This window comes from Phascolarctos cinereus, unplaced genomic scaffold (assembly GCF_003287225.1).
Source record: "Phascolarctos cinereus isolate Bilbo 61053 unplaced genomic scaffold, phaCin_HiC Scaffold_5;HRSCAF=322, whole genome shotgun sequence".
Lineage (NCBI taxonomy): Eukaryota > Metazoa > Chordata > Mammalia > Diprotodontia > Phascolarctidae > Phascolarctos > Phascolarctos cinereus.
In genome coordinates, this window is record NW_027555958.1 from 278,191,751 (window position 1) to 278,219,657 (window position 27,907).

General features: G+C 38.0%; 1 protein-coding gene and 1 pseudogene across 1 annotated transcript in view; both read right to left on the reverse strand.

Annotated features, from left to right (window-relative positions):
* Positions 1-3,743: 3,743 nt before the first annotated feature.
* LOC110218282 (cilia- and flagella-associated protein 337-like) overlaps positions 3,744-27,907 on the reverse strand; it is an 86,987-nt gene continuing 62,823 nt past the window's right edge. Inside the window, exons 16-19 of the mRNA XM_078155731.1 lie at positions 21,672-21,793; positions 12,748-12,878; positions 6,795-6,941; positions 3,744-3,971 (exon numbers count right to left, since the gene is read on the reverse strand). Coding sequence (XP_078011857.1) covers positions 3,744-3,971; positions 6,795-6,941; positions 12,748-12,878; positions 21,672-21,793 — 628 coding nt within the window. The remainder of the gene's footprint in view (positions 3,972-6,794; positions 6,942-12,747; positions 12,879-21,671; positions 21,794-27,907) is intronic.
* On the reverse strand, positions 23,851-24,506 carry LOC110218239 (GTP-binding nuclear protein Ran pseudogene; annotated as a pseudogene).

Here is a 27,907-nt window from a genome sequence, read left to right on the forward strand (position 1 = left end):
GAGAAATGACTGAACAACAACAATATGGAACACATAAGGATTTCAAAGCACTTTACAAATATTACCTCATTTGATCTTCACAACAACCTTAGGATGTGGGTTGACCTTAGGGGTCAAGACAAGTGCCAGTCAGTCTTCAGCAGAATGAGAAACTGTGTGTGAAGCTAGGGCCCTTGTAAATAATCAGACCATCCTATCTTCATGGTCTAGCAATTCCCGAGAGAAAAGAATGCTGCTTTTGCCATTGCCTTTCTCCTCTCCTTCAGTCCTTTTTCCTTCCCCTATCACTTCTCCTTTTTCCTGTAACTTAAATATCCAAGGCTTTCCCTGCATTACTAGGCTTCTTGGTATTAAGTGCCTTTCTCTTGTAATAAATCCAGTTTTCACACATGTTTCATGAAGTCATGATTTCTGGTTTGACAGTTAAATTGGTGTCAGAAGTGGGATTTCTGGTTGACAATTGCCTAAAGCAACTAAAGGAGCTTATCAAGTAGAATAGAAACTCTTTGAAGGCAGGGACTGTCTCTTGTTTGTGCATTGTTGTCGGGCTTATTTTTTCCCTAACTGAATTGGGAGCTCCTTGAGAGCAGGGGCTGGGGTTTTTCTTTTCCTTTTTGTACCTCCAGCATTTAGCACAGTGCCTGGTGAGTCATCAGCTCTTAAGGATGCTTGTTGGCGTCATTTGGCAGTTTTTGTTTTTGTGTCTCCAGCACTGTGTTCAGCACTTGCAATTTTTGTTGAATTAAGAAATATCCTTTTTTTCCCCTCTTGGGTCCCTATGAAAAACCACTGAGTCAGATCAGAATCATCTTAAAACCTTTAGCAAAATGCCAAATTCAGCAAAAGTTAAGTGCCTACTAGATGCAAGACACTGAATTAAGGGTCCTTATGTCCTATGATTCCAATATTCCATAGATTGTTTGATATCCAATTTAGTCACCTTCCCTTTCCCTCTAGTCTCCATAGTTCCACTGTCTGTTCTACTGAGGTGATACTCAGTGGTAGAGAAAGCTAGAGGTGGTCAAAGGCCAGCTTCCATCTAGCTACCACCAGGGCTTGAAATTCCCAACCATTAGAAATATTCCTTTGGGTTGAAGTGTCATTTCCAGAAAGCTCCTCTTTAAGCACAAGTATGCTGGCTGCACTTATAATTAAGATGTGATATGAAAGGTCATAGAGAAGCTCAGGAAATATCTGAAAAATCCCTAGCAAAGACCAATGAAAAAGAAAAACAAAAAGAAAGAGAAATGACCTCCTCCATCCAATTCAGAATTGCATATGAAGAGTCAGAAGCTAGACAAGGTGTGTCAACAGGTGGCATTGGAGATATAGGTGGAAGCTTGGGTAAATAGGAAAGATTGGAGTTAGGAGAGGCAAAGAGAGAATCTTGCAGGGAAGTTAGAGTGAACCTTGGTGACTGGGTAGACAGCAGAGCTGGGGAGGGTAGTTGAGCCAAAGAGGCTAACACAAACTACTACAAATGGACCTAACGTCAGCCCAGGCTCTGAACAAGGGGACTGCAAGCCGGTGAAAGCTCTAGTAACTAGAGACCTGAAACCGAGTCTCTGGCCCAGATCTGTAAGAATAAGAGGGACAGAACCAGCACCATTGATCACTGCACAGAGATACAGAGACAAAATATATACTTAGAGTATTGGGAACCACAGGAGAAAGTAGGGCTGATTTAGCACCTGGGTGCCAACTTCAAGGTGGTTGTGCAAGAGGCCTGAGACTAACACTATCTCCAATATTTTATTGGCGCTTGTCAGTTCCATAGTAGGGATGAAACCAATCTCAGATTTGGGATCTTGCAGAAGACAGATGACAGACTCCTGTCAAAACTAGAACCTGCTATATACAACCAGGAGACCAAGGCAGAAGGCAAGTGTAGACCATATATATTCTCTGATTCCTTATCCTGACTTTTACTTGCACTGTTAAGGTGAGTGCCTAGAGCATAGCTGCTAAAAACCTGCTTTGTAGGTCTCTAGGCATAATCCTGAGAGATTGTTTCAAGTTCCATTGGCTTGAATCCCTAGTTCCCAAACTGGGTCACTATTTTATAATAATTCACAGGGTATAATGAAGTTTCCTGAAGCAATAATAATAGACTTCCTGTACTATGCTTATTATTATTATTATTATTATTACTTTAGCAAAGGATGCCTTTTTTTTTAGTGGGGGGAGATTGATGGGTAGAGGTAGGATGGTTATACTGATAATTTTTAAAATGAAGGAAAGAGTATCAACGAATCATTGAAGAAAATAGAGAGAAGAGGCCAGGAGAAGGATCAGGAGGGACATAAGCTGTTAAGTACTGGGACTGCCATGAAAAATTTGAAATATGTATTTAAAAATATATCACACAGTTTCATATGAAGTCCTCTTTTTGTGTTCTTCTTCCTATGAAGAAATGTTCATGTTTGTTAAGAGTTTGTCAAATTCATAATATTTTTTCTTAAATTTTAGTACATTTGAGTCTTTTTAAAAAAAGTGATAGTGCGACATTGTGCCTACCCATTACAGAAACCGTTTAAGCTAAAAAAAAAAAGTCACATTCACTGGAGTGGCCAGGTCTGGAAGTGATAACAGATCTGTCGAAAGTGGCAGCACTTGTGAATGTTAATATCTCCAAATCAATAGCATCATTCCTTCTTCCCTGCTGGCTGCTTCCTCAGATAGGAACATTAACAGATTTTACTGTTCAATTGTTTCAGTCATGTCTGACTCTTCATGACCCCATTTGAGGTTTTCTTGGCAAAGACCCTGGAGTGGTTTGCCATTTTCTTCTCCAGCCATTTTACAGATAAGGAAACTGAAGCAAACAAGGTAAGGTGACTTACCCAGCCAGGGTCAGAAGCTGATAAATGAGGTCAGAGTTGAACCCAGGAAGGTGAGTCTTCCTGACTCCAGGCCTGGAGCTCTATCCACTGTGCCACCTGGCTGCCTATTAGCTGATTAGCTTCTTTGTTAATCTAGTTGGTGTTCTGAAAACAACTTACATGATGACAGGGGTAGAATGCTTATCAATCTGAAGATGATACAAAGCTGGAAAGGATTGTCAAAATGTTGGATGACAGAAACAAAGCCTTGGGGAAATGATTAAATGTTTTAAGGTTAGTATATGGAAGAGGGATTATACTTGTTCTGCTTGACTCCCTAGGGCAGAACTAGAACAATGGGTGGAAATGATAGAGAAGTATATTTGAGTTCAATACAATGAAAAAAAAAAGACCTACTTCCTAATAAGAGAAGCTAGCCAAAAGTGAAATCATCTGCTTCATGAGTTCCTCAATCTTTGGATGTCTTTAAGTGGATGGTGCCAGCAATGTTATAATAAAGAGCATCTGTAATTCAGATGTGGGTTGAACTGGGTGGTTTCTAAGGTTTCTTACAATTCTGAGGCTTTATGATTCTATATTTATGCAAGTTGGAGGAGTTTTATCTAAAGGAATCCTATAGTTCCTCTTTTTGTAATTATTTGCTTTATGTGTTTGTATTTTTATTAATATTATTAATTAATAATTTATTAATATTAATGTTCATATGTATTTTTCAATGTAGAGTCCAGGAGTATCAATTACCCTTCTCTTGATTTCTAAATGCCCATTAATTTCATGGTATCTTTTTCTTTACAGACTTGAATATTAAAAAGTTGCTTGAAAAGTCTTTCAGAGTTAGTATTCTAAAGAGATGCCAGTAGACACATATGGGAGGGAAGCCAATTTTGAGATTTCTTTTAATCATTTTATGTCACTAGATTTTACTGTTTTAACTATTGGTGGGAATAAAGGTGTTTTCATTTGGATCACTGGTTTCTCTGTTTCATTGTCACTATCTTCTTCAGTATTCAGATCTTCAGAAGATAAGTAAAAATCTTGGGGTCCTGGGTCTAGAGTAGAGGGGAATCCCAGGTACTCCATCCGGGGATTTATGGGCAGGTCCTGAGGCAGCATCAGTCTTCTCATCTCCTAGAAAGGAGAAAATGGTCATGATTCTCCAGTTGGAACAATGAACCAGGAAAGGTCCAGGAAGCCTCTCCCTAGGAACACTATGATATTCAATTGTTGACAGAAGAAGGCTTCTGTACCTGCAGAAAGTAGAAAGCCATATGCCAGAAGCCTCAAGTTTTATTGCCTATTAAAATTCTCATGTGCTCATTTTAAAGGCTTACCTAATTTTATTTAGGCCCATAACTGTGTGGGTTAAGAAGTTTTGGATACCAAACAAGACAGTGTTAAAATGTGACAGATTGCTCAAGTTCTTTCATTTAATTGGAGTTCTCTTGGTCCTTAACCCAGCAACTAGATTAAAAGTTGGGTTAGCATCCATCTTTGCTGCTTACTTCCTGGGTGACCTTGGGAAAGGTCCTTTTTGGACTTCAGTTTCCTCATCTTTAAAATGAGGTGATTGTTGTGAGGCCTTTCCAGATTGAAATCCTATGAAACATGGGCTTGAAATAAATGGGGCTGAAAAATATATAAATACAGATGTTTGTTTGTTGCTACAAGTTGGGACTCGTAGCTTGTCAGCATATGGGCAACATTCTCCCTGCTTTGAAGGGCAAGTCAATTTATAGAATAGCACATCTGGATGATTAATATAATATTCAGCCAGATTTTGGTAGACAGAGGGGAGTGGGTGACTGCTTGATGTCATTAGAGAGACAGAGGTTGGTCTTGTCTATTGGTTAAAAACTGGGAAGCACCATCTAACTCACTGTATTACTGACATGGGTGATGAACTTCTGGGCAGTCATTGGAATAGGCTAGCAAAAGGCAAGGCCATTTAGATAGTTTGTCCATTCCTCCACTTCTTCCCTTTACTAATATTATCCTGACTCATTTACCGTAAGCACTGCAATGAACTCCCTAGGCAACATTATTTTGCTCCCGTCCTCTCCAGTCACCAGCCTGCTGGTGGGATGTTCTTGGCCTTTACATCATTCTCTTTGCCTTTGATCCAGTCTCCGATGAAGGGGTGACGCTTCTCCTTGTTTAAGACTAGTGCCTCTACTTGCGCCCTTGATCCCCTCCTTTTCCATTAATCGATCAATAAACAATCATTTATTTAATTCCAACTACAAATCAGGACTTGAACTAAGTGATGGGAGCACAAAGACAGAAATGAAATAGTCTCTAACTTTAAAAAGCTTATATTCTTTTGGGGGAAGAAATCTACACCTATAAGTACATAGCCAATATATACCAAAAATATTGGGTTATTTTTTTTTTTTGGTGAGAGGCACTAGTACCTGGGGAATCAAGACAAGTCTCAAGTAAGATGTGCTCTTCAGCTTTGAAGGAAACCTGGGATTCTAAGCAGTGGAGGTAAGAAGGAAGTGCATTCCAGGAACAAGGGGTAGCTTGTGTAAAGACATGGAGATGGGAAATGGAATTTTGTGTCTGAGAAACAAGAAAGCCAATTTGACTGGACCATATAGTGCATGAAAGGGAGTAATGTATAATAATGCAGGTTGAAGTTGGGTTGTAAAGGCCATAAAATGAAAAATAAAGGATGTTGTATATAATACTAGAGGAAATTGAGAGCCGATATAGTTTATTGAGCAAAGGACTGACATGGACAGACCTTGCTTTGGCAGTTGTGTGGACAATGATTTAGAGAGATGATAGAGAAGGCAGAATAATCAATGAGAAGATGTGGCAATATTACCTAAATCACCTAAACTGGGGTAATGGCTATGTTAAGAGTGTGAGTGGAGAAAATGAACAAGAGTTGGCAACTAATTGGTATGGAGGGTGAGGGAAAAGAGTTAAAGATGACTCCGAGATTTTGATCCTAGGTGAGTAGGAGAAGAGCAGTGCCCTTGATAGGGAAATTCAGAAGAGGGATGAGTTTGAGGGAAAGATCATGAGTTCTTTTGTTGCTACATTGAATTTAACATTGGGTTTGAAATGTCTAATAGAAAGGTGGTGATATGGGACCGAAGCTCAGGAAAGAGATTAGTACTGGAGCCACATTGGGAACTGATGAGGATAGGAGTATAGAGAGAGGGTAGGAGAGAGCCCAGGACTGAATCAGGATATACCCACATGAGAGTAGAATATGGAGAACAATTAGTAAAGAGTACCATTACAGGCACTAGATCCAGCTCTCCTTTTTAGACATAGTTCACACAGCTACCTAGTGTGTTTTCTGTACTGCAGGAGGCCTGGTCTACCTACTGTTTACCAAACTAAGAACTCCCTTTCTTGCCTCTATACCTTTGCAAAGTCTTGGAATGTACTCTTTCATCACCTTCATGTTTTGGAATCCTTCCTTACCTTCCTCCATATACCACCTCTTAGGGGAAATCTTTCCTGATCTCCTTTGTGGCTAAGGATTTATCTCCTCTAATGTTCTTCAACATAATGTACATGTGCTATATCTCTCATAAGTTCTTTTGGGGAAAGGACTTGTTTTGCTATGTTATGTTATATGGTATGTTACATCCAGAGCTTAGAACAGTGCCTGGTACATAGTAGGCATTTAATAAATGCTTAGTGATTGATTGTTATGTTTTTGTTTGTTTTTTTTTATCCCTATCTCTTGTCATCAGGCCTTCCACACAGCAGATGTTAACATATACTTGTCGATTTCTCATCCCTTTAAAAAGTGCTGGATGCAGCTAGATGGTTCAGTGGATAGAGTACTGACCCTGTAGTTAGGAGGCCTCAGATATTTACTAGCTGTGTTACCCTGGGCAATTCACTTAACTGTGATTGTCTCAAAAAAAGGGGGGGATGGTATGATATTCTGACTACCCATTCAAGAAAAAAAAAGAGCATGCTCACTGGAGTGGCCAGAGCCTGGAAGGGAGAACAGATCTTTCCAAACTGGCAGCACTTGTGAACATTAATATCTCCAAATCGACACCGGCATTCTTTCCTCCCTGCTAACCGCTTTCCCAGCTTTGAGTCCATATAATGTTTAAAAGGACCCTGCCACACAAAGCAGAAAAGAAATTAATGAACATTCGCACAGTTTTAACACACTGACAGAAAAAAATGAATGAATACAAAACATCTAGCTGCTCTCTTCTCCATTCTTCGAGGCACTTCTTATATCCCATACCCTGTACTTGATTCTCCTAGCGATCAGAAGAAGTTGGTTGAGATACATGGGACCATGTGTAAAGGAAATAGCATGCCTGGCTGGTAATCAGGAGATCAGAGTTATAATTGCAGTTTTGCCATTAATTTGTATTGAGACCTTGGAGAAGTTTTTTTTAATCCTTTTAGCTTCAATTTTCCTCATCTGTAAAATGGGAGAAGGGAGTTAAACCAGAATGTCTCTAAGGTCTCACCTTTCTCTGATATTCTATGGCTCTGTGAATAACAGAGAAGCTAAGTCTGGGATGGGTCTTGCAGGTGAGGAAGGGAAGAGATAACCTTGCTTTGTAAACTTTAATGTGCTATGTAGGTTCGAATTACTTTGATTATTAGTCAACCTAAAGAGCCTGAAGTCTTATTTCACTACTTATATGAAGAACAAGGAGCTAAAGGCAAAAAAACTTATGCACGTAGTAGTCCAGTTTCTTCTGGCCCAATAAGACCACCTCCAGAGAGCCACAGATAGGGTAGAGCAAAGTGGAAGATAGGGCTTGCCAAATGGTGCCAGAAACTTGTCCTCATGGTTGAGCCTGCTCTTTGAAATAAGCGTGCTCATTTATGTATGTAACAGCTTAAAACTACTCTAAAGTCCCTATCCTGATGGAAAGGTATGATGTTATGAACCATTTACCATGTTGTACAGGCATTATCATATGTATTAGTGGAGGAAGTACCCATAATGACAAAATTATGGATCATTGAGGTACTAGAGAAGTGGAAGAATCAGAACTTGAACCTTGTTCTTATGATTTTAAATTCTCTTTTTAGAGGATTTTCAACCTCTTTCCAACTAAATTACCACAGGGAATTCTTAGAACTTTCCTTGTAAAGCTCTCCTCAATGCAAGATGGAGGCAACATCATGTAGTAGGTATTAGATTGGATTTAAAGTCAGAAGGCCTGGTTTCAAATCTCAGCCTTGCTACTTTCCAAGTTGTGTGATCTTAGACAAGTCATTATCTCTCTGAGTCTTAGTTTCCTCATCTGTAAAATGAGATTGGATCTTTAAGGTCACTTTTAACCAATCCCAATGACATGTGATTGGACCAAATCATCTAGAGTCCCATTGGACAAAACCATTGTCTATTACAATTTATAGCTTTTTCTGTGGAGTGAAGAAGGTAGAAATGTGTCTCTCTAGTCCTTTTTATTCTGGTTTCAGAGATGAACAAAGTCACAGGATTTGAGAGTCAGAAGGTGATTTTAGTGGCCATCTAGGCCACTAAACAAAAGGAACCCCAAGTATGACATACAGGCATGTATCTTGGCTTTGCCCTAAGGTCTCTAAGGAGAGGGAACCTATCACCTCCTTAGGCAATCCATTTCACTTTTGGCAAACTTGAATTGTTAAGGAAGATTTTGCTGACATTAAGCCTAAACTGGTCTCTTTTCTCTTTCTCTCTTTTTCAATACCTTTAAAATTTATTTCATTACATATTTCTAAATTAAATGCAAAATTTTTTAATATTCATTTTTTAAAATGTTGAGCTCTAAATTCTCTTCCTCCCTTTTACCCCTTTCCTACTCCCTGAGAAGACAAGCAATACAATATTGATTATACACTTGAAGTCATGCAAAACGTATTTCATATAAGCCATATTGCAAAAAGAAAATACACACACACACACACACACACAAGCTAAAAAATAAAGAAAGTTTTCAAAAGTGTGCTTCAATCTGTACTCAGAGTTCATCAGTTCTCTCTCTGGAGGTGGATAGTATTTTTCATCATGAGTCTTTTGGAATTGCCTTGGATCATTGTCTTGATCACAGTAGCTAAGTTTTTCACAGTTGATCTTTCTTACAATATTGTTGTTACTGTGTACAATGCTCTGTTGGTTCTGCTCACTTCACTTTACATCAGTTCATGTAAGTCTTCCTAGGTTTTTCTGAAACCATCCTGCTCATCATTTCTTATAACACAATAGTATTCCATCACAAGTATATATCACAACTTGTTCAGCCAGTTCCCAAGTGATGGGCATCCCTCAATTTCCTAATTTGGTCTCTTTTTAAGTTCTACTCATTGCCTCTGGTTCTTCCTTCTGAGGCCAAACAGGACAAGTCTAATCCCTCAGCCTAATGACAGCTTTTCAAATAATTCCCTCCTTTAATATTTTCTTCTCCAGGTATGTTGTCTCATTGTTGTCATTGTCTTTAATGAAGTGACTGTTTCCATGCTTCTTTCTTTGACCCACTCATTCTTTAGAATAAGATTATTTAGTTTTCAATTAATTTTTGAATCTCTGCTTCAATATCCCTTTGCTGAATGTAATTTTTATTGCTCTATGGTCTGAAAAGGGTAAATTTATTATTTCTGCTTTTATGTATTTGTTTGTGCAGTTTTTGCATCCTCATGCATGGTCGTTTTTTTGTGAAGGTGCCACATATAACTGAGAAAAAGAAAGATAAACTCTTTTCTATTCCCATTCAATTTTCTCCAGAGTTTTATTATATTTAACTTTTCTAAAATTCTGTTAATCTCTTTAACTTTTTAAAAAATTTATTTTCTGGCTAGATTTATTTAGCTCAAAGAGGGGAAAGTTGAAGTATGGGTTTACTGTTTATTTTCTCCTGCAACTCCTTTAAGTTTTCCTTTAAGAACTTGGATGCTGTACTTTTTGGTGCCATATTCAGTATTGATATCACTTCATTGTCTATGGTGCCTTATAGGCAAGATGTAGTTTCCCTGCTTATTTCTTTTAATTATGTCTATTTTTGCTTTGGATTTTTCTGGGAACATAATTTCTACCCCTGCTTTTTTTCTTTAAACTTCAGCTTAAGTATAATAGATTCTGTTCCAGCCACTTAGTGTAACACTCTGTGTATTTCTGTTTCAAGTGTGTTTCTTGTAAACAACATATTGTTGGATTCTAGTTTCTAATCCATTCTGTTATCCACTTCCATTTTATTCGTGAATTTATCCCATTCACATTCAGAATTATGATTACCAACTGTCCTTTTTCCTTTATCCTATTTTCTTCTGTTTTCTCCTTCTATTTCTCTTTTTACCCTGTCCCTCCTCAACAGTCTTTTTTGCTCCTGATCACATCACCTCCTTTAATCTGCCCTCCCTTTCATTTCCCTCCCTCTTTCTTCTCCCCTTCCTCTCCTACTTCTCTCTTGGGTAAGATAGATTTCTATACCCAATTGATTGTGTGTGTGTGTGTGTGTGTGTGTGTGTGTGTGTGTGTGTGTGTATTCTCTCTTTGGACCAATTCAGATGAGAGTGAGGTTCAACTGTTGCCTACCCACTCCCACCATTTTCTTTCCATTGTAAAAGCTCTTCCTTTTCCACATCTTTTATGTGAAATAATTTTCCTCATTCTTCTCCATTCCTCCTTTTTCTCACCTATCCATTTTTTTTTAGCTTATCCCAACATAATTGATTGACTCCTGTCCCCATGGCCTATGTAGAGACTTTCTAACTGCCCTAATAATGATAAAATTCTTAAGAGTTGTGTGCATCACAAGGATCTAAGACATCTCCAAAGGTCTCATGAGGGAAAATGCTATCTACATCCAAAGAAAGAACTATGGAGTTTGAATGCAGATCGAAACATACTATTTGCTATTTTTTTCTTCTGTTTTGTTTTCTCTTTCTTGTGGTTCCTCCTATTGGTTCTAATTCTTCCTTACAACATCACTAATATGAAAATATGTTTAACAGGAATGTATATGTATAGCCTATATCAGATTGTGTGCTGTCTTGGGGAGGGAGGTAGTGAGGGAGGGGGAGAACAATTTAAAACTCAAAAGCTTATGGAAATGATTGTCAATAAATCAAAATAAATTAATAAAAAAAGAAATATAAAACCATCAACCTGGCATTTAAAGCCCTTCATAATCTGATTCCTCTGATTCTAGCCTACCTCTCCTGACTTATTCAACATCACTTCTTATTATGTACTCTGTGGTTCAGCCAAACTAGGCTACTAGCTCTTTCCAAACCTAACATTCCATGTCCGGTGTTCCCACCTTCTCATAGCCTGTCCCCATGCATGGAGTGTATGTCCTCCTCAGCTCTGTCTTGTAAATCTAACTCGCTTCAGGGTTCACTTCAGGTGTTGCTTCCTACAAGAAGCCTTTTCAGATCCACTCAGTGTCACTCAGTCAGTCAATAAACATTTATTAAACATCTACCCTGAGCCGAGAACTGTACTAAGTGCTAGGGAAACAAAGAAAGGCAAACAAAATAACAATAACAATAAAACCTCCCTAGTCTCAAGGAGCTCACCATCTAATGGGAGAGATAACAGGCAAACAACTGGGTAAAAAAATAAAAAAATATAAAGTGGAGATAAGCAATAGAGAGAAGACATTAGCATTAAGAGGTTAGTATTTTCTTCCTCATCAAATTGTTTTGTGTTTTCTTTCATTTTTATTTTTGCATTACTAGTGCCTAGTATAGAGTTATGCACATAATAGGCAGTCAATAAATATTGAGTTGTACTGCTAATATATGACATTCTATAGAAAAAAAGAGAATTATGTGCATCATCTTTCCATCGAGGGATGTAAACAATTTAACCTTATCGAGTCCCTTATGATTTTTCTTTCATATTTATCTTTTTATGATTCTCTTATAGTTGAAAGTTAATTTTTCTGTTTATCTCTGGTCTTTTATTATTAGGAATGTTTGAAAGTCTATTTTATTTTTTTCCCCCTGAAGGATTATACTAAGTTTTGGGGGGCAGGTTATTCTTGGTCATAATCCTGTCTCCTATGCCTTCGACAATATCATGCCTAAGCCCTCTGCTCCTTTAATGTGATAGCTGCTAAATCTTGTGTGATCCTGACTGTGGCTCCATGGTATTTGAATATTTTTTTTCTGGCTGTTTGAGGCATTTTCTCTTTCCCCTGAGAGCTTTGGAATTCGGCTATAATATTCCTGGGAGTTTTTATTTTGGGATTTATTTCAGGAGGTGATAAGTATATTGCCCACCTTATTGGGCATTGGGAGTGAATTAGGATGGAATAATTGCCTCATTTCTTTCAACCTCTCCACTGTAATAAGTGACAGCCACCTTGATGTGGATATAGCATACGGTGCCCTCAGGGTTAAAAGTATTATGAAGGGTTGCTTTTCTAGTAGTTTGTGATGACCCCCCTGAGGGGAGGGGTTGGGGCTCATTCTGTAGCCCATCCTGAAACTTGAGATCCTGTAACTTGAGGACACTTTAAAGTCCTTTCCCCCTCATCCTGTGTCATAAATTCCACCTTATCTTGTAAGCAACCATCTCCCTCATTCTGTGTCATAAAATTTTCTTTGTCTTCCTCATCCTGTCCTTATCTTTAATCACCATAAAATCCTAAAACTACATCATGCTGAACATCTTCAGGCTGTATTGCTTTCTGTCTATTTAAGCCTGGTCCTTCCAAATATCAGGGCCTTTCATTAGCTTCTCGCTAATGGGACTCATGATGCTTTTTCATGTAAAATAAAAGGCTCCGATTGGTAAAGAGAAAGTTGTCTAAGTGAATTCTTTCACACCCAAACTGCTCTCCCAAATCTGACCTCAATGACCTCACCTTGTTCAGAACACCTATGAATGATTCCAGACTAAAGATAGAGTGCTGTGATGTTCTCTATCAGCAAAGGATTAGTGGAGATGGTGAATACCTTCAAGACTCACCTCATGTATCCTGAAACTGTTTGCTAATTGGGGAGGCTGTTCCCAATTTTGTCCTCCAACACTTTGGGAGTCTGAATTTAAAGAGGTCAGTTGTGAATGAATAGTTCCCAACTGGGCTGGTAACTTCCAATCTGTTTCAAGAAAGAAAGGGAGACACAGGAAGCTAATTAAAGAGCCACAAATAAATGGGGTATTCTCTTTCTCCCAAGACCAACACAAGGACTAAGCCTGAATTCTTTATTGTTGATCAAATAGTACGACTACAAAAAGGCTTGTTCAACTAAGCATAAAGTAGGTCTCCTCCAAACCTGAGCCAAGGATTACATTATGTTGGAAGATATATCATATCTATTTGTTGCCATGATTTGTTTTCTGGCAACTGCTAGAATTTTATAAATATTGTCGGGTGCTTTGCCAGCTGTGTTACTGGTTTCTGTGATACTAGTATAAATGGGCGATTATTCAGCTCCTGCTACATGTATTGTATGGATTCTTTTTCTTGGGAATGTAATTAAGAAGAGATGATAAGGGCCACACCCTCCCCAATATAGTAAATTCAATATAGTAAATATAGTAAATAGTAAAATTCAATTGACTAAGAGTTAAATTATTTGTTCCACTCCATCATTTGCATTTTTATAAGATAATTACTTTACCTTTGACATCTTTCATACTCCAATGTAAAGGCCCTCTTTAGAGGGGAATACATTTAATTCTTATGTAATAAAATGATAATGAGCATCCTCAGTTCATCTCAGGCAACTTCAAAAAGCTTGTCAGGTTATCTTGGAATTTCAAGGTTAGAAGGGATCTTGAGAGGTCATTCAGTCCACATCTTCAGAAATGATTACAGATAAACGAACCCACATAAATGAGGCCTTTTCTATCTCCAAAACGTCCAGAGAGGATGATTCTATACCTTCTTTTTTTTTTTTATTATTAACCTATTCCAATGCTGGTCATACTTTAGTGACATCAGAAAGTGCTAGCTTATTCTTAACCTAATTGCCTCATGTTATATCCATTTACTTTGTTGTTGTTTTGCCTTTGTATCTTGACTGAAAATTGGCAGAAGCAGAAGGCAGAGAGAAAGGCATATGTACCTTTTTTAAAAATCATAAAGTGTTTTTGCATTTATTCCCCTTGGATGGGATCTAATGTCACAGCTGGCCAGGGACTTAGCCCCTGAGTGGATTTAGCAAAGCAGAACCAATATCAGCTCTCTTTTTCTGGTGTATAATTTCTCAGGGTTTGAAAATGGAGAATAGTGTAAGTATGGTCAAGCATCTTTCTAACAGTGGGAAAATTTGGGGTGGGGAAAAGAATGTTAAATCAAAACGACTCTTTTTAGGGATGTCTGTAACTATCAGACCAGTTTGTGGTGGAAGGATTTTTTGTAGGGGGAGGTGGGTGTTCTGAGGTATTGGAGGGTGATGGGAAGATCCTCGCTCAAAATTAGCATAGCCCAATTCTTTTGCACATAGTAGACATTCAATAACTTTGATAAATGAACAAATGAGAGCAAGAACTAAATGTACTATTCTGTTTGTTTAGATTTAGATATTCCAATTTTAAATGTCATATTGGATTGCATTCCAGTCCTAATAAATGTCTGATCTTTCAGAAGCATGTGATACTCTCAACTAAACTATTCTTTTCTTGATTTCAGAATATAACAGTACACATTGATATCTCTTAAACAGCTGCCATTTTATTTCTCAACATTTTCTAAAATTAGAAATTGAGCATCTCAGGGCTGCCAATGACTCAATTACACTAATGAGATTCCATTTCCTGAAGTAGTTGGCAATTTGGCAGGCTAAAGTCAGTGACCTTGCAGCAGGTGATAATGAAATTCTATTCCCTAAATCCCTCCTAATCCACAGAGAGCTCGTCTTTTTTCTTATGATGCTGAGACCATGCTTCCTTTTAGTTGTGTATGATGAGGGAGGAAGAGGTAGGACAAAAGGGTAGAGAGAAAGAGATAAAGTATTTGGACCATGGGAGACAATGGTCCTATTGTACTTATTTCCTGTCAAGTCACATATAGATTGTAATCACTTTCTGGGAGGTATGTTGACAAGCCAGAGCATGTCAATAAATTATTAAGCATTTATTAAGCTCCTACTAGGCATTGTGGGTAGCTAGGTGATGCAATGGATAGAGCGCCAACTCTGGAGTCAGAAAGACTTATCTTCCTGAGTTCAAATCTGGCCTTAGACACTTACTAGCTATGTGTCCTTGGACAAATCACTTAACCTTATTTGCCTCAGTTTCCTCATCAGCTGTGTGACCCTGGGCAAGTCACTTAATCCTGTTTGCCTCAGTTTCCTCATCTATAAAATGAGCTGGGGAAGGAAATGGCAAACCACTCCAGTATCTTTGCCAAGAAAATCCCAAATGAAGAGTTGAACATGACTGAAAGGGCTGAACAACAACAGGCATTGTGCTAGGCACCAGTGTCACAAATGCAAAAATGAAGCCATGCTTTCTAAAGAAAGATCACTAAGGTAGTGCATCATTTGGAAACTAAGCCATATGAATAATGGCTGAAGAGACTGGGAATGTTAAGCCTGGAGAAGAGAATTCTTTGAGTCAATATGATTGATATTTATCAAATATTTGGAGGATTATCATGTGGAAGAGAGAATAAATTTTATTTTAGTTCTAGAAGGCAGAACTGGGAACAATAGGCAAAAGTTACAAGGTGGCAGATTTTTTTTTTTTTGCTTTTTGGTGAGGCAATTGGGGTTAAGTGACTTGCCCAGGGTCACACAACTAGTGTCAAGTGTCTGGATTTGAACTCAGGTCCTCAAGGCCAGAGCTTTATCCACTAAGCCACCTAGCTGCCCCTAGGGAGATTCTTAAGAATAGAGAAAGTAGAATGCCAAAAAGGACCTTGGAGATAATCTAATCCAACTTCTTTATTTTACAGGTGAGGAATTTGAAACCCAGAGAAATTAAGTGACTTGCTCAAGTTTACATAGTAAGTTGATGGCAAAGTAGCTCCAGAACCAGTATCTTCTGATTACTAGTCCTATGTTATTTCCATTATGACACCTTCTATTTCCCCCCAACTTATTATCAGACACAACTCAAGAACAGTTGAAGCTATCCAACAATGGAATGGATTGTCTTAGTTAAAGGGTTCCCTTTTACTGTAAATATTCAAGAAGATTAGTATCTCTCTGGGATATTGTAAAAGAGATTCTCCATATGTTGGTTGGGAGGTTGAATTAGATGATCTCTAAGATCCCTTCTAATTTTAAGAATCTATGAAGGACAGAAACAGGGGTGGAACCAGACATGGAGCCATCTTTAATTAGGTTCAGCCCAATGTTCTAGCCTGTCAAGACCCTCTTGGATCCTGGGTCTCTCATTCAGTATGTCAGTTGTACCTCCCAGCTTGGTGTCACCTGCAATTGTGATGGCTATGCCATCTATGCCTTTACCCAAGTCATTGATCAAAATGTCAAATAACTGAGGGCCAAGAACATTGGAGAAACTTTACTAGGGACCTCCTACCACAAAAACATTAAAATTAATTTTTCACTCTGACCAATCTACTAGCACCAAATCCACCTAATTATATTATCATCCAATCCATAAGCCACCCCCCTCAACAATAATAGTGTGAGATACTTTATCTAAAATTTTGCAAAAATCTAGGGAAACTATATTCACATCATCTCTCTCATCTACTAGCTTAGTAATCTTGCCATAAAAGGAAATAGCGCTAGTCTGAAATCATGATGGCTCTTTATAATCATGGCTTCCTTTTCTAGATATTCATCAAGATTTTGCCATTAATAAAAGTCAAAATCATTGGCTTTTGGTTGGAAACTCTGCGCTCTCTCTTTCTCTCTCTCTCTCTCTCTCTCTCTCTCTCTCTCTTCTCTCTCTCTCTCTCTTCTCTCCTCTCTTCTCTCTCTCTCTCTTTAAATGGGGACATTTCCCTTTCTCCATTTTTATTAGCCTTCTTCTATTTTCCGAGATCTTTCAACTCTCTTTGACAATGGTTCAAAAATAACATCAGCCAGTTCTTTCCATTTCTTCAAGTGTAGTATATCTTGGTCAGGTGATGTGAATCCATCCAGTGATACTACTCCTTACTTTTCCTGGACATCAACTTCTTAGTTGTCATTTTTGTTCTATCTAGTCTAAGAGTGATTCTCCTTGGCAGAGAAAACAGAAGTTAAGTAAGAATTGAGAAAACTTACCTTATCTCTTTTGTTAGATATCATCTTTTCATCTACTTTACCAGAAGTCTTTATCTCTTCTTTGAGCTTCTCTTTTCTCCCCACATAGCTAAAAAAAATCCCCCCCTTTTTAGTTTTGCTTGCCAGCCTCAGTTCATTCTAAGCTTTAGCATTTCTGATTCCATTTTTTTCAGAATCATGCCATGCTCATATTCATTTTCTATTATTTGGTCTTGTTTCTATCTTCTGAATATTTCTTTAAAAAAATATAAATTGTTTAGTGAATTTTCCATGTAGCCATATCAGTTTTTTCATACAAATCCTGTATTTCCTCCTCAGTTGGAATTATTTCCCTTTACTTTTTGAGATTTCACTCTTGGGCTTCTCCCATCTCTCCTGGGCTTACACTCTCTATAGAATTTTATTACATGGGATCCTACCTATCTTTCTTCTCAACTCTTTGAAACTTGCTCTCTCCAAGTTTAGATGGGTTCCAATCTCTTCCTGGATTTTGTTTTCTGTATTTAAAATTCTGGGAATGGATAGTCATTTTCTCCCAGAGTTCCCATCATTTCTTCCCCACTCCAGAAACCAATCAGATCTAGAATAACATTTCTTCTTGTTGGTTTCTTGACATTTTGAAGCATGAAATTATCACTAATACAAGTCAAGATGTTATTAAATCCTCTGCTTTGATTAGGGGCAGGCAGGTGGGGGAGGGAGAGAAGGTAGGGACTGGAAGGTAGACTGTTAGTCCCTTTAGGGCACAGACTATGCTATTTTTCATCTTTGCAGGTGTGTGCCTAATCTAGTACTGTTCTTAACTTATAGTAAGCACTTAAAAATATTTATTGAATTGAATCAGTACAGCTCAAATAATTTCCCTCCACTAACATTTTGTCTCTGACTTCTGAGTAAAAGTGAGGAACAGATGTAGAAAGACTAGTTGGAAGCTTAGGAGAGTGGCCACAAACGCTAGTGATCTCCAAATAGAGAATCAGTAGCTAACTGAGATTAACATCAGACAAGATGGTTGGATACACTATTCCAGGAGCTGAGTGATTCACTTTAGAGGCCTAGAGGGTTTCTAGGTGTATCTGCCTTGTCTCTGGACTCAGAGGACCCTGATTCAAATCTTACCTCTAATGTTTTCTACCTTTGGGTCCTTGGGTGACTCAGCCTTTCTGAACCTCAGTTTCCTCATTTGTAAAATGAAGGGATTGATCTAGATATTCTCTGAGATCCCTAGAGAAAGAGTAGGATGTGTATTTATTGGAGAACTGGCTTGACAACATTATAAAATCCAGGTCATGGAATGTTAAAGCTTGAAGGAAATTTAAAGATGATCAAATACTATGTTCTCACTTTACAGAAAGGGAAACTGAGACCTAAGAAGCAAGTTGGTTAATACTGCATAACCAATGGGAGAACTGGGACAAGAACCAAGAACATCTTGTTCAATAATTCTACTTGAGTAACTCTAAGTTTTTCTGAGTAACCTCTGACTAAAACCTTCAGGCATTTTCCTATGTTCCAAAAGCAGATGGTAAAACTTGGATGCAGCACTGGGTCTGGAGTCAAGAAGAGCTGAAATTTGGCCTCAGATACTTACTAGTTGTGAGACTCTGAGCAAGTCACTTAACTCTGTTTACTTCAGTTTTCCTCACCTGTAAAATGAGCTGGAGAAGGAAATGGCAAACTACTCTAGTATCTTTGTCAAGAAAACCCCAAATGGGGTCATGAAGAGTCAGACATGACTGAAACAACAGACACAACAACAACAACAACAACAACAACAACAACAATAGTAATACTTTTTTTGTTAGCAGTTTGTCTACAGTCCTTTTCCATTCCAAGGCAAAGGAGATGACATTCCCCTTAACTCTTCTCTTTCTTGTCTACTCCTTGCCTTTCTCTGCCTCCCTTTCCTCTTTAATTGTTTGTTTCAGTGTGGCAGGGTGAAATTATACCTTACAAATTAAGCTTGTCCATGGTTTGTAGTTTTGTTTCACATCTTTTTGGATCTCATCTATTTGGTTGAGCAGAACTACAGGTGACTAAGAAGAAAAAACCCTTGGCATCCTAAGGGCTGTGTTTTTCAAAATGGTAGTAGTGGCATTTGAATAACTAAAAACTATGACACCATTATTCCTCTTGAAGAAACTTTCAGAAGTGAGCTGATGCCTCTTTATTGGATTTATTATCCCCCTTCCCTTTTACTTTGAGTTCTTCCCTTATTTTGAAAGGTGCTGAAGTGACATTTTTCTGTTTATTAATGCTCAGGATCTCTCTTATACAACTAGATTACTACTTCCAATTTATTACCAAGGCTTAGAAGCTCAAGGTGATGCCTATAAAGATATCCTCATGCTCCTCTGCACAATTGGGATGATATATAAATTTCTCCAACTATCACACAGAAACTGTTTTGATTTCCTTAACTGGAATGTGAAAAAGAAGTTTAAAGGTAAATTAGTTTCCTACTTTCACATAGTTTGGAGGAAGGCAATGGAAAGACCACTGGATTTGGTGACTGAGGACTTGAATCAAAATCCTGGTTCTTTGACTAGCTGTGTGAATTTGGGCAAGTCATCCTTTGTACCTCAGTTTCTTCAACTGCAAAATGATGAGGTTGTACTGTTTGGTCTCTTAAATTACCTATTACCTCTAAATTTATGAGCTTGTGGTTATTCAATGTCCTAAGAAAATCTCTTAGTTTGAATATATTGTAGAAGATCCTACCTTTTCAATCATCTTGCATGCTGTTGTTATTGTTCTTTTGCTTTCAAAGAGGACCAGTGACATAATGGGGTGATGTCTTGACTTATGCATGAATTGGATTTAAGTGAGGCAAAGTTGCACGATGTTATCAGCTTCACTCTCTCTTCCATAGTCATACAAGTCCAATGGGAAGACAAAAGTCAGGATGACTGGTGATGGGTCTGGATGCATTGGAGGACTTTGGTGTCTTTGATGTATGACCAAGTTTTAAGCATTCCACAATGCCTGATTCAGCTGCCTTCATGGCCATTGGAACAAATTGTTCTCATCTGCCAATTCCACTGAGGGAAGTCCTCACATGGTTGGGGTAGACACCCTTCTAACTCACCAATGGGTTTGAGGCCTGTTGGGAGGACTAGGACCTCTTCACCCAACTGTCACCTGTGGCTCCAAGAAGCTGTAGCTTGCCCAGTAAAACTATCTAGGCAGACAGGCTAACCTTAAATCTTACTCCCTCTACCCCTCCCCCAAACATTATAATCTAGTGACACCAGCTTTGTCCCTTGCACATAACACTTTCTCCTGACTCTTTGTCTTTGCACTGACTGATCCCCATACCAGGCATACTCTCCTTTATTACTTTCATCTTGTAGTATCTTTGGATTCCTTTAAAACTCATCTCAAGTTCTACATTTTGTGTGAGTCCCTTTCCAGCTTTTCCTTAGTTGTTAGTGCCTTCCTTTCTGAGATTACCTTCCTGTGTATATCTTGTGTGTATTTCGTTATTGATATAGTGTCTTCACCACTAGAATGTGAACTTCTTGAAAGTAGGGACTGTTTCTAATCTTTCTTTCTATCTCCAGAGCTTAGTACTGGTGCTTGACACATAGTAAGTATGTGTCATAGTAAGTATAAATGCTTGTTGAATGATTACGTTTATATCTCCAGGACAGGGTTCAGCAACATTTTTAGCTCAGAATAATTGCTTAACAATGTCTCTGGATACCAGTAGATGGTCCTAGGAATATATGGGGAAAAGGATTAAAGAGAGGAAAAAGGAAGTAAGAACTTATAAGAAGGTAGAAGGAGAGATAAAAGACAGAAGGAAAAGAGAAAATAGTACCAGGTGGAAATTGGCTTTATGATTTCAATAAAGATGACAATAATAACAATATCATATCTAATATATGTATAATGTTTTACAGTTTGCAAGATGTTTTCTTTCAATAACTTTTTGGAAAGTAATGCAATAATTCTTATAATATTCATTTTACAGACGAGGAAACCAAGGCTCAGATAGATGATGTGACTTGCCCAAGGTTACAAAGAAAGTCTGTGGTAGATCTGGAAATCAAGTCCAGGCCTTCTAGCTCCAATTTCACTATGCCAAACACAAACAATGATTTCAGTTACCATAGGAACACTCACGCCACACAGGTGGTCAATCTCTGTTCTAGACAGTATACCTTCTCATGTGTACCACTTGGTCAAATTCTCATATTTAGCTTAGGTGGAAGATGCACTTAGAGGGTAAAATCTGTTTACTTTTGTCAGGAATAATGTGAGCATGAACATTGTTCTTGGCTGGAGTTGTAGTGGAAGACTTGAAGTGTTAAGGTGGAGTCAATGGTTTTGAAGTCAGAGGATCTGGGTTTGAATCTCAGCTTTGCCATTTCCTAGTGACTTTGGGAAAGTCACTTAACTTCTCTGAGTCAGTTTAGTCATTGTAAAATACAGAAAAAAATCTGCCTTAACTACCTATTGAGATATGTGTATTGTAAATCATATAGAATCATGTATTAAATCTAAAATATTAATATTAGCATGATTATTTCAAGACACTATTTTAGCTTTGTCTACCAGCCCTCACCTACACAGTACTATTTTCATATTCTCATCTCAAAGAAAATGAGATATCTCTCCATGGAATGATCTTACCCTTCAAGTCTTTTCTTGTTTCAGTTTTATTGAGGGGAATTCCTTCTTTCTGAGTTTCTGAGTCACCTGCAGCCTTTGGGTTTCCTTCACTGACCAGCATATGATCCCCCTTCCGAACATCAATTAATTGGTAGCATTCAGTCACATCCTTTCCTTTCCTGTTGTCATTCCACTTATCAAAGGGATCTCTAAACATAAAGAGTTCCAGGGAAGCATGATATTCAGAGTGATTCAATTATTTCCAAATGAATCCAAGATATGTATGGCCAAGGTCATATAGGCCAACAGTAAAATACTTAGTCTGAACCGCAAATTACAAAGAGATTTCTTTTGTAAAGGAAGTCTGGAGGCCCAGTCAGGACGATTCCAGGTCAGACGGTCATGACAGAAAGAGTAAGAACACCTCTACTTTGTTTAGAGCAAGTAATCAACTAGGGTACCATGGGTTCCAACCCTAAAGCACCCAAAATTATTTCTGTAAAATGCATTAAGATCATAGGGAACAGTTTTAATAGGGATCAGCAGCCAAAGGGCACTTGGGGATATATGTTGGGTTGAACTGTTCTGAGAGCAACATTTCATGTAATCTAATAGGGTTTTTTCCAAGGTAGGCAGCACAAAGGTGGATAATGGGAGAGAAGGGGTGAGGAGGTTAAAAAATGGAAGAAGGATCCTCAGGTACATCTTTTATTTTCATATATATGAACCCCTAAAGGGAGAGGAGATTGGTGAATTTATGATGAGCTTATTGAACTGGTTAAAAGCAGAAAATCTGCATATCATTCTGCACTGGCTGTGTCTGGGATTAGTTAGGAACCCCTGGCCGCAGCATAGAATATAGAAGGGGAGATTATGGCTTTGCCTGAATACTTTGTGGTTAGTCCATCTGAAGAAACTCTAAATGAGGATCATCATTAGTTTGTTTTAAAAAAATCCTTTCTGGAAGTCAAAGAAGTTGGATCTAAACACGACAATACTGGAGGTGCCAATCAGTTGAAAACAGTTGAAAAAACAGTTCCTGCTTAGACCAGGAGAGTTCTCACCAAGGGCCTATTTTGATGTTAGTAGGTAGTAAGTGAGCCCTCTACACTGGATCTGTACTGACAGAGTTCCAGTCCAAATGTTCCCATACAGTATCTAAAAATGAAAAGCTGCACCATTTTTCATTTATGAGTTCAACAGAGGAAGACAGAATGGAAATCAGCAGTTTCTGAAACCTCAATGATTCTACAAATTTTAACTTACACAGTTCAACTGTTGTATGGTTGCTGGTAGCTAGAAAACTGTTTGGCATTTTTTGGGGGACAAAACTCTTAAGCGTATAAGAATATCTGCTCATTAAACAACTACACAATTTCCTAGATTTTCCTAATGCTTCGTAACACCAGACTGAAAGTGATCAAGACACATTGAGGAATGTTAACAAAACCAAGATTCAAAAAATTTGATACTTTACATTTCTGAGCCCAAAATCAGGATTTTGAAGTGCTTAATCAACTTCATTCACAGTTGTCTGTGAGCCTTGCTATCCATAGTATTAGGACAGCCATGAAAAAAATCAAGCAGGAACCCAGAAGACCTAATTAAGGGCCAGATGTGGTCAAGATGAACCATTCCAACAAGTAACTAGTTATTGGGGATTTGGGGATGTCTCTGTAACTGTAACTTTTGGCACCTTAAAAACAATGTTAATAAAATTTTGGTTAAAAAAAGTTAAAAATCCCCAAGTTAAATCTGCATTGGGCTCTGTCAAGGTTTCCATCTGCTTTAAATTAACTATGTTTATTCTTTCCATCCATTTCCTTCAGTTCAGCATAATCAGTTAGAAATAATTCTTCATGATCCTGAGAACACATTAAAAAATAGCTTAACTTTTTCTTCCTATAAATACATAGTTTTTGCTTTAAAAAATCACAGACCTTATTAGCAAAAAAAAAAAAAGATGCCTGGGAAAGTATGCCCATTTTTCCATCTTTCTTTTTTTTAGGTATTTGAAATGCAACTTTATTATGATCTAAATGAAAAAGGAATGGAAACAACATAGCAAGCAAGAGTCATCATTGACTACCGTTATGGGAATGCAGCAATCTTGTATTTTGAAACTCATGGAGGATGTAATTGTGGTCCAAAACAGCTACATTCTCATGTCCAAAATATGAGTTACATATTTTTAAAGTGCCACATTCATTCTGAAGTCCACTTATCTCTTTTAACATCCCAAAGATCAAACACATGTTCTGCTCAGCTATATAATAAAGTGGCAAACGCTCTGTACCACTGACATCCCATGACAGCTGCCTATAAAGCCAGACCTCAGATTCTGGACTCTAGCTTGAGTCCTTATAAGATTTTCATCGAGGAGTGCATCTATCTGAGCAATCTTTACATCTTGCTCATAACATGCTGCCGGATCTTCATCCATGACACTCTTTAGAATAAGATTAGGCATGGCAAAAACTCCAAATTGGAGCTTGCAACAAGTTTTCTAATAAGCCAAAGAAAGGGTTTCTCAAAGTTACAGTTATTTTTGTCTGAAATTTCATGCTGCTAGAGATTCTTCTTCCTATGGAAGATAATGGATTTCAACTTAACTTTTGGGTCCTTATTACCCATTCCTTGCCAGATAGGACTATAGCGGTATTCTCAAGTACTCATACTAGATCTCTATGCTAATTGTGTAAAATTTTGCAAGGAGCTCTTAATATTACATCAAACATTATAATGACATACTGAGCTTGAATGTAATGATCATCTCTCAGACCACCAATTTTCTTTTGGTAAGCTGTATCCCACACATTAAATTTAATAATACTTCTGTTAGTATGGAACACGGGGGGGGGGAGGGATTTCAACACGAAAGGTGGCTACATACTTCTGAAATTTACCAGTCAAATGAAGTTTTACAAATATGATTTGTCACCAAGTCAGAACTGAAGTTGGGGTTCTCTTTGGGTAGCCATCATGATGGTTCTTCCAGAAATATCTGTTTCCATGCCTGAAAGATGGAAATATGGCAGAAGTGCAATTCGAATACTCAGACACAAATGCACATGGACTGGCTTTCTCATGTCTTAATGAGAAGAATTTGTAAAAAAAAAAATTGAAGTTATTGTTGATGTAGATTATAATAATAATAATAAACTAAAAGACTTTTGCAAAATGATATTCCACATCAGACCACATCTTTACAGTCACATCCTTGTCTGAAAGGGGCAGAGAGGACAAGATCCTACTGAGTTTGTTTATTGATGATAAAAACAAAATTTGGTTTGGCATTATAAACCTTAAATAGCTTTTCTCCAACAAGATGTCTCCAATGCATATGTCAAAATCATATGCAATTTCTTGTAAGTGTAACAATATAGATGATTTCATTCAATGGCTATTATCAAAAACCAGTCTAAAGACAGTAAATGCATACCCATCAAAGATGTCTGTTATTGTCATGGAAAATGTTTAGCTTAGAGTCCAAACGTAAGAAACGTTCTTTATTGATAATGACAGCTTCTAGGTGTTGAGAGCACAGTCTAAAAAATTTATTTGGCTAGCTGTTTCTATATATCAGTTATTTATATTTTTACATTGACTACGACATTGTGCATTTATCCTAGATATAGACCAGTAGCATTGGGCTGGGGATAGATCTGCAGAACTGAAGGCAAGCATCTGATTGAGGGAATGTTCCTTAAAATGCAGGCCTTGGGAATTTTATAATAATAAAAGAATGATAATAACATCTGGAGGAGGCATGATGGGTATGAAGACATGAAGAATGTTGACGGATAAAAGATAATTCAAGAGGGGCTGACGAAAAATCTACAAAGAGTATCAAAGACCCAAAGGTAGAGGAATCACTGGTTTTTTTGTTTGTTTGTTTTGTTTTTAAATTTAGGGCTTACTATTTGATTAGGCCTTATTCTTGACTTGGAAAAATATTAAATGAGGACTCACAGTGACCACTCTGCTGATAATAGGCATAGCAAACAAGCAAGAAGATAATGAGAGAGAGAGAGAACGAGCTGGTACTCACCCTGTCACGGAGTTCCTAGTCTAGGTAAAGAGATAAGACACATACTTATATGAATAGTTAACCAGTCACACCCAGAAGATCCAGATCTGTAATCAGTGATTGGCGAGAGAAAGTATACTTATATAACCTATGGCAAGGCTGGTAGAAGTAGATCTTGGGGCACTGAGCCATGGGGGAAGAAAGCTCAGACACAGTCCTACAGTGCGGAGACAAGGACTCTGCAAGGCTGCTGCTAGGGGAGGAACAGTGAGAAATGAGAAGCTCAATTGATGGACAGCTACTAAGAAGATGAAGCATGCCATCTGGTAGCTTTTGGTTTAATTATTCTTGCTATTGAGTTTTTATGCCAGTAATGGTTCCTGGTACTCTGAGATTGGGTCTTCTTGTAGTCAGTTTGGTTGGAAATGAAGCCCAGAGTGACTGGTAAACTCTACCTAAAACTTAATATTTGTATAAGATAGAGAGTCAAAAAATACTATAAAAGAAAGTTGAAAAGAACATTGAAGAGAGAATTCAACTGGGTCAAATAAGTGAACTCTTGGGGCAAGGGTCAGTCCTGAGGAAAGAGTGTGCTTATTACCTTTTCCTTATACCTGTTCGACAGTGCAATAAGGGTGGGCATGGAGTTCTTCCTCTCATCCCACACCCCATTACATCTTGCAGCAGAATCATATGGCAGGGTACAGTGGAACAAAGTCCAGTTGTAGATTCAAGTAGAGTTGGTAGGAATCTAGTATCTGGAGCTGAAACATAGCAGGCCCCACAGCCAAGACTCTACTAGTTCTAGAATAGGGGTTTTGAGCCTTTTCAAAAATGCCTAGTAATAATCTCAGTCAGGATTTCAGGTGAGCCTAAAGCTGGAGATGGTGGAAAACTGTATCCAAGTATTGGCCCCATACCCAAGAGAAGGTAGAAGGGGCCCGGTAACTTACTAAGAAGAGATGCTATGCCCCATGAGAAGCAACATAAGGAATTCATGAGAAGATATTGGGGGGTACAATGGGTCCAAAAGAGTATAAGTTGCCTCTTCCAATATCTTCCTTAATTGTATTATTCTCTACTTGTATCTGTTACGAGCATTCATTATTCCCACTGATGCTGTGTATGTTTATGGGACAGTGAGCCTAAGGTTTATGGAGAAGATGTTTTATTGCTATTTTTTCTTTACTTGACATTTGATAAATGCTTTTTTACTTTGAGCTAATCATACCCCCTGAAATTTTGGGAACTTGTGAGCTAAATAATTTTAGGATGTGAGCCCACAAAGTTGTTTCAATTTGGGGCAGTTATTCCTGAGGGACTCAATCTGTGAGTGAACTGCCAAGATATAGTCCAAAGGGACATTAAATAATATATACAAGCAACTAGGAGTACTTCATGACAAATGGATCTGTCTAAAAATGGAATGGGCTAACTTGGGACATAGTTGGATTCCTTTCACTGGAAGCTCCATATCTAGTGTTCTTTGCATTGCTTTTCCTATCACAAATATATTACTAAAGGTTGCATGTATGTATATGCATATGAGTATATATAATTTTATGCATGTAAATTTTATCTTCTTTATATTCACATAATTTCAGAAATCTTTTATTTTCATCTCTTTTTTAAAACCAGAACTGTGATTTCATTGATATGCAACAGTTAGTTCAATTTTTAGCTTCAGGGCAACGTAATGACCTCTCAGGTTCATGTGGGTCCCTCTCATACTTTCTGGTACAAGACTTTGTTGTTGGTTTTTTTTTCTTTTTTGGGGGTTAAAGAGGCCATCCTTTGGCTCACTTCTTAAACAGCCCTAATCACTGAATGAGTGTTGCTGTAGTCAAAGTGAGAACTCAGAAAGACCTTAGTTTAAAAAGCCCAAGGATTCCTACTGCTTCCTGGGTCATCTCCAGCTGTTCTGATTTATATTTGGCTACTAAACCCAGATGGCTTTGGAGGAGAAAGTGAGGCTGGTGACCTTGCACAGCCCTCCCTCACTTAAAACCGGTTTACTTGGAAGTCATGGCATCATCTTCCTGATGTCATGGTCCTCTTCGAGAAGGAAGGAAAAACCACACACTCCCTACAGAGGCTGGGTATTTATCAGTGATTTCCTGTTCAGGTACAGATTGGATTCAATGTCTAAAGTGTCTTCCCACTCTGAATTTTCATTTCTAAAATAATGGCTTCTTTGAGTTCTACATCTATGATCCTGTAATCTATGATTCCATTATTAGTTGAGATCCCTGTGGTATTTCTTTTTTTCTGTTTGTTTTGTTTTTTGGTTGGG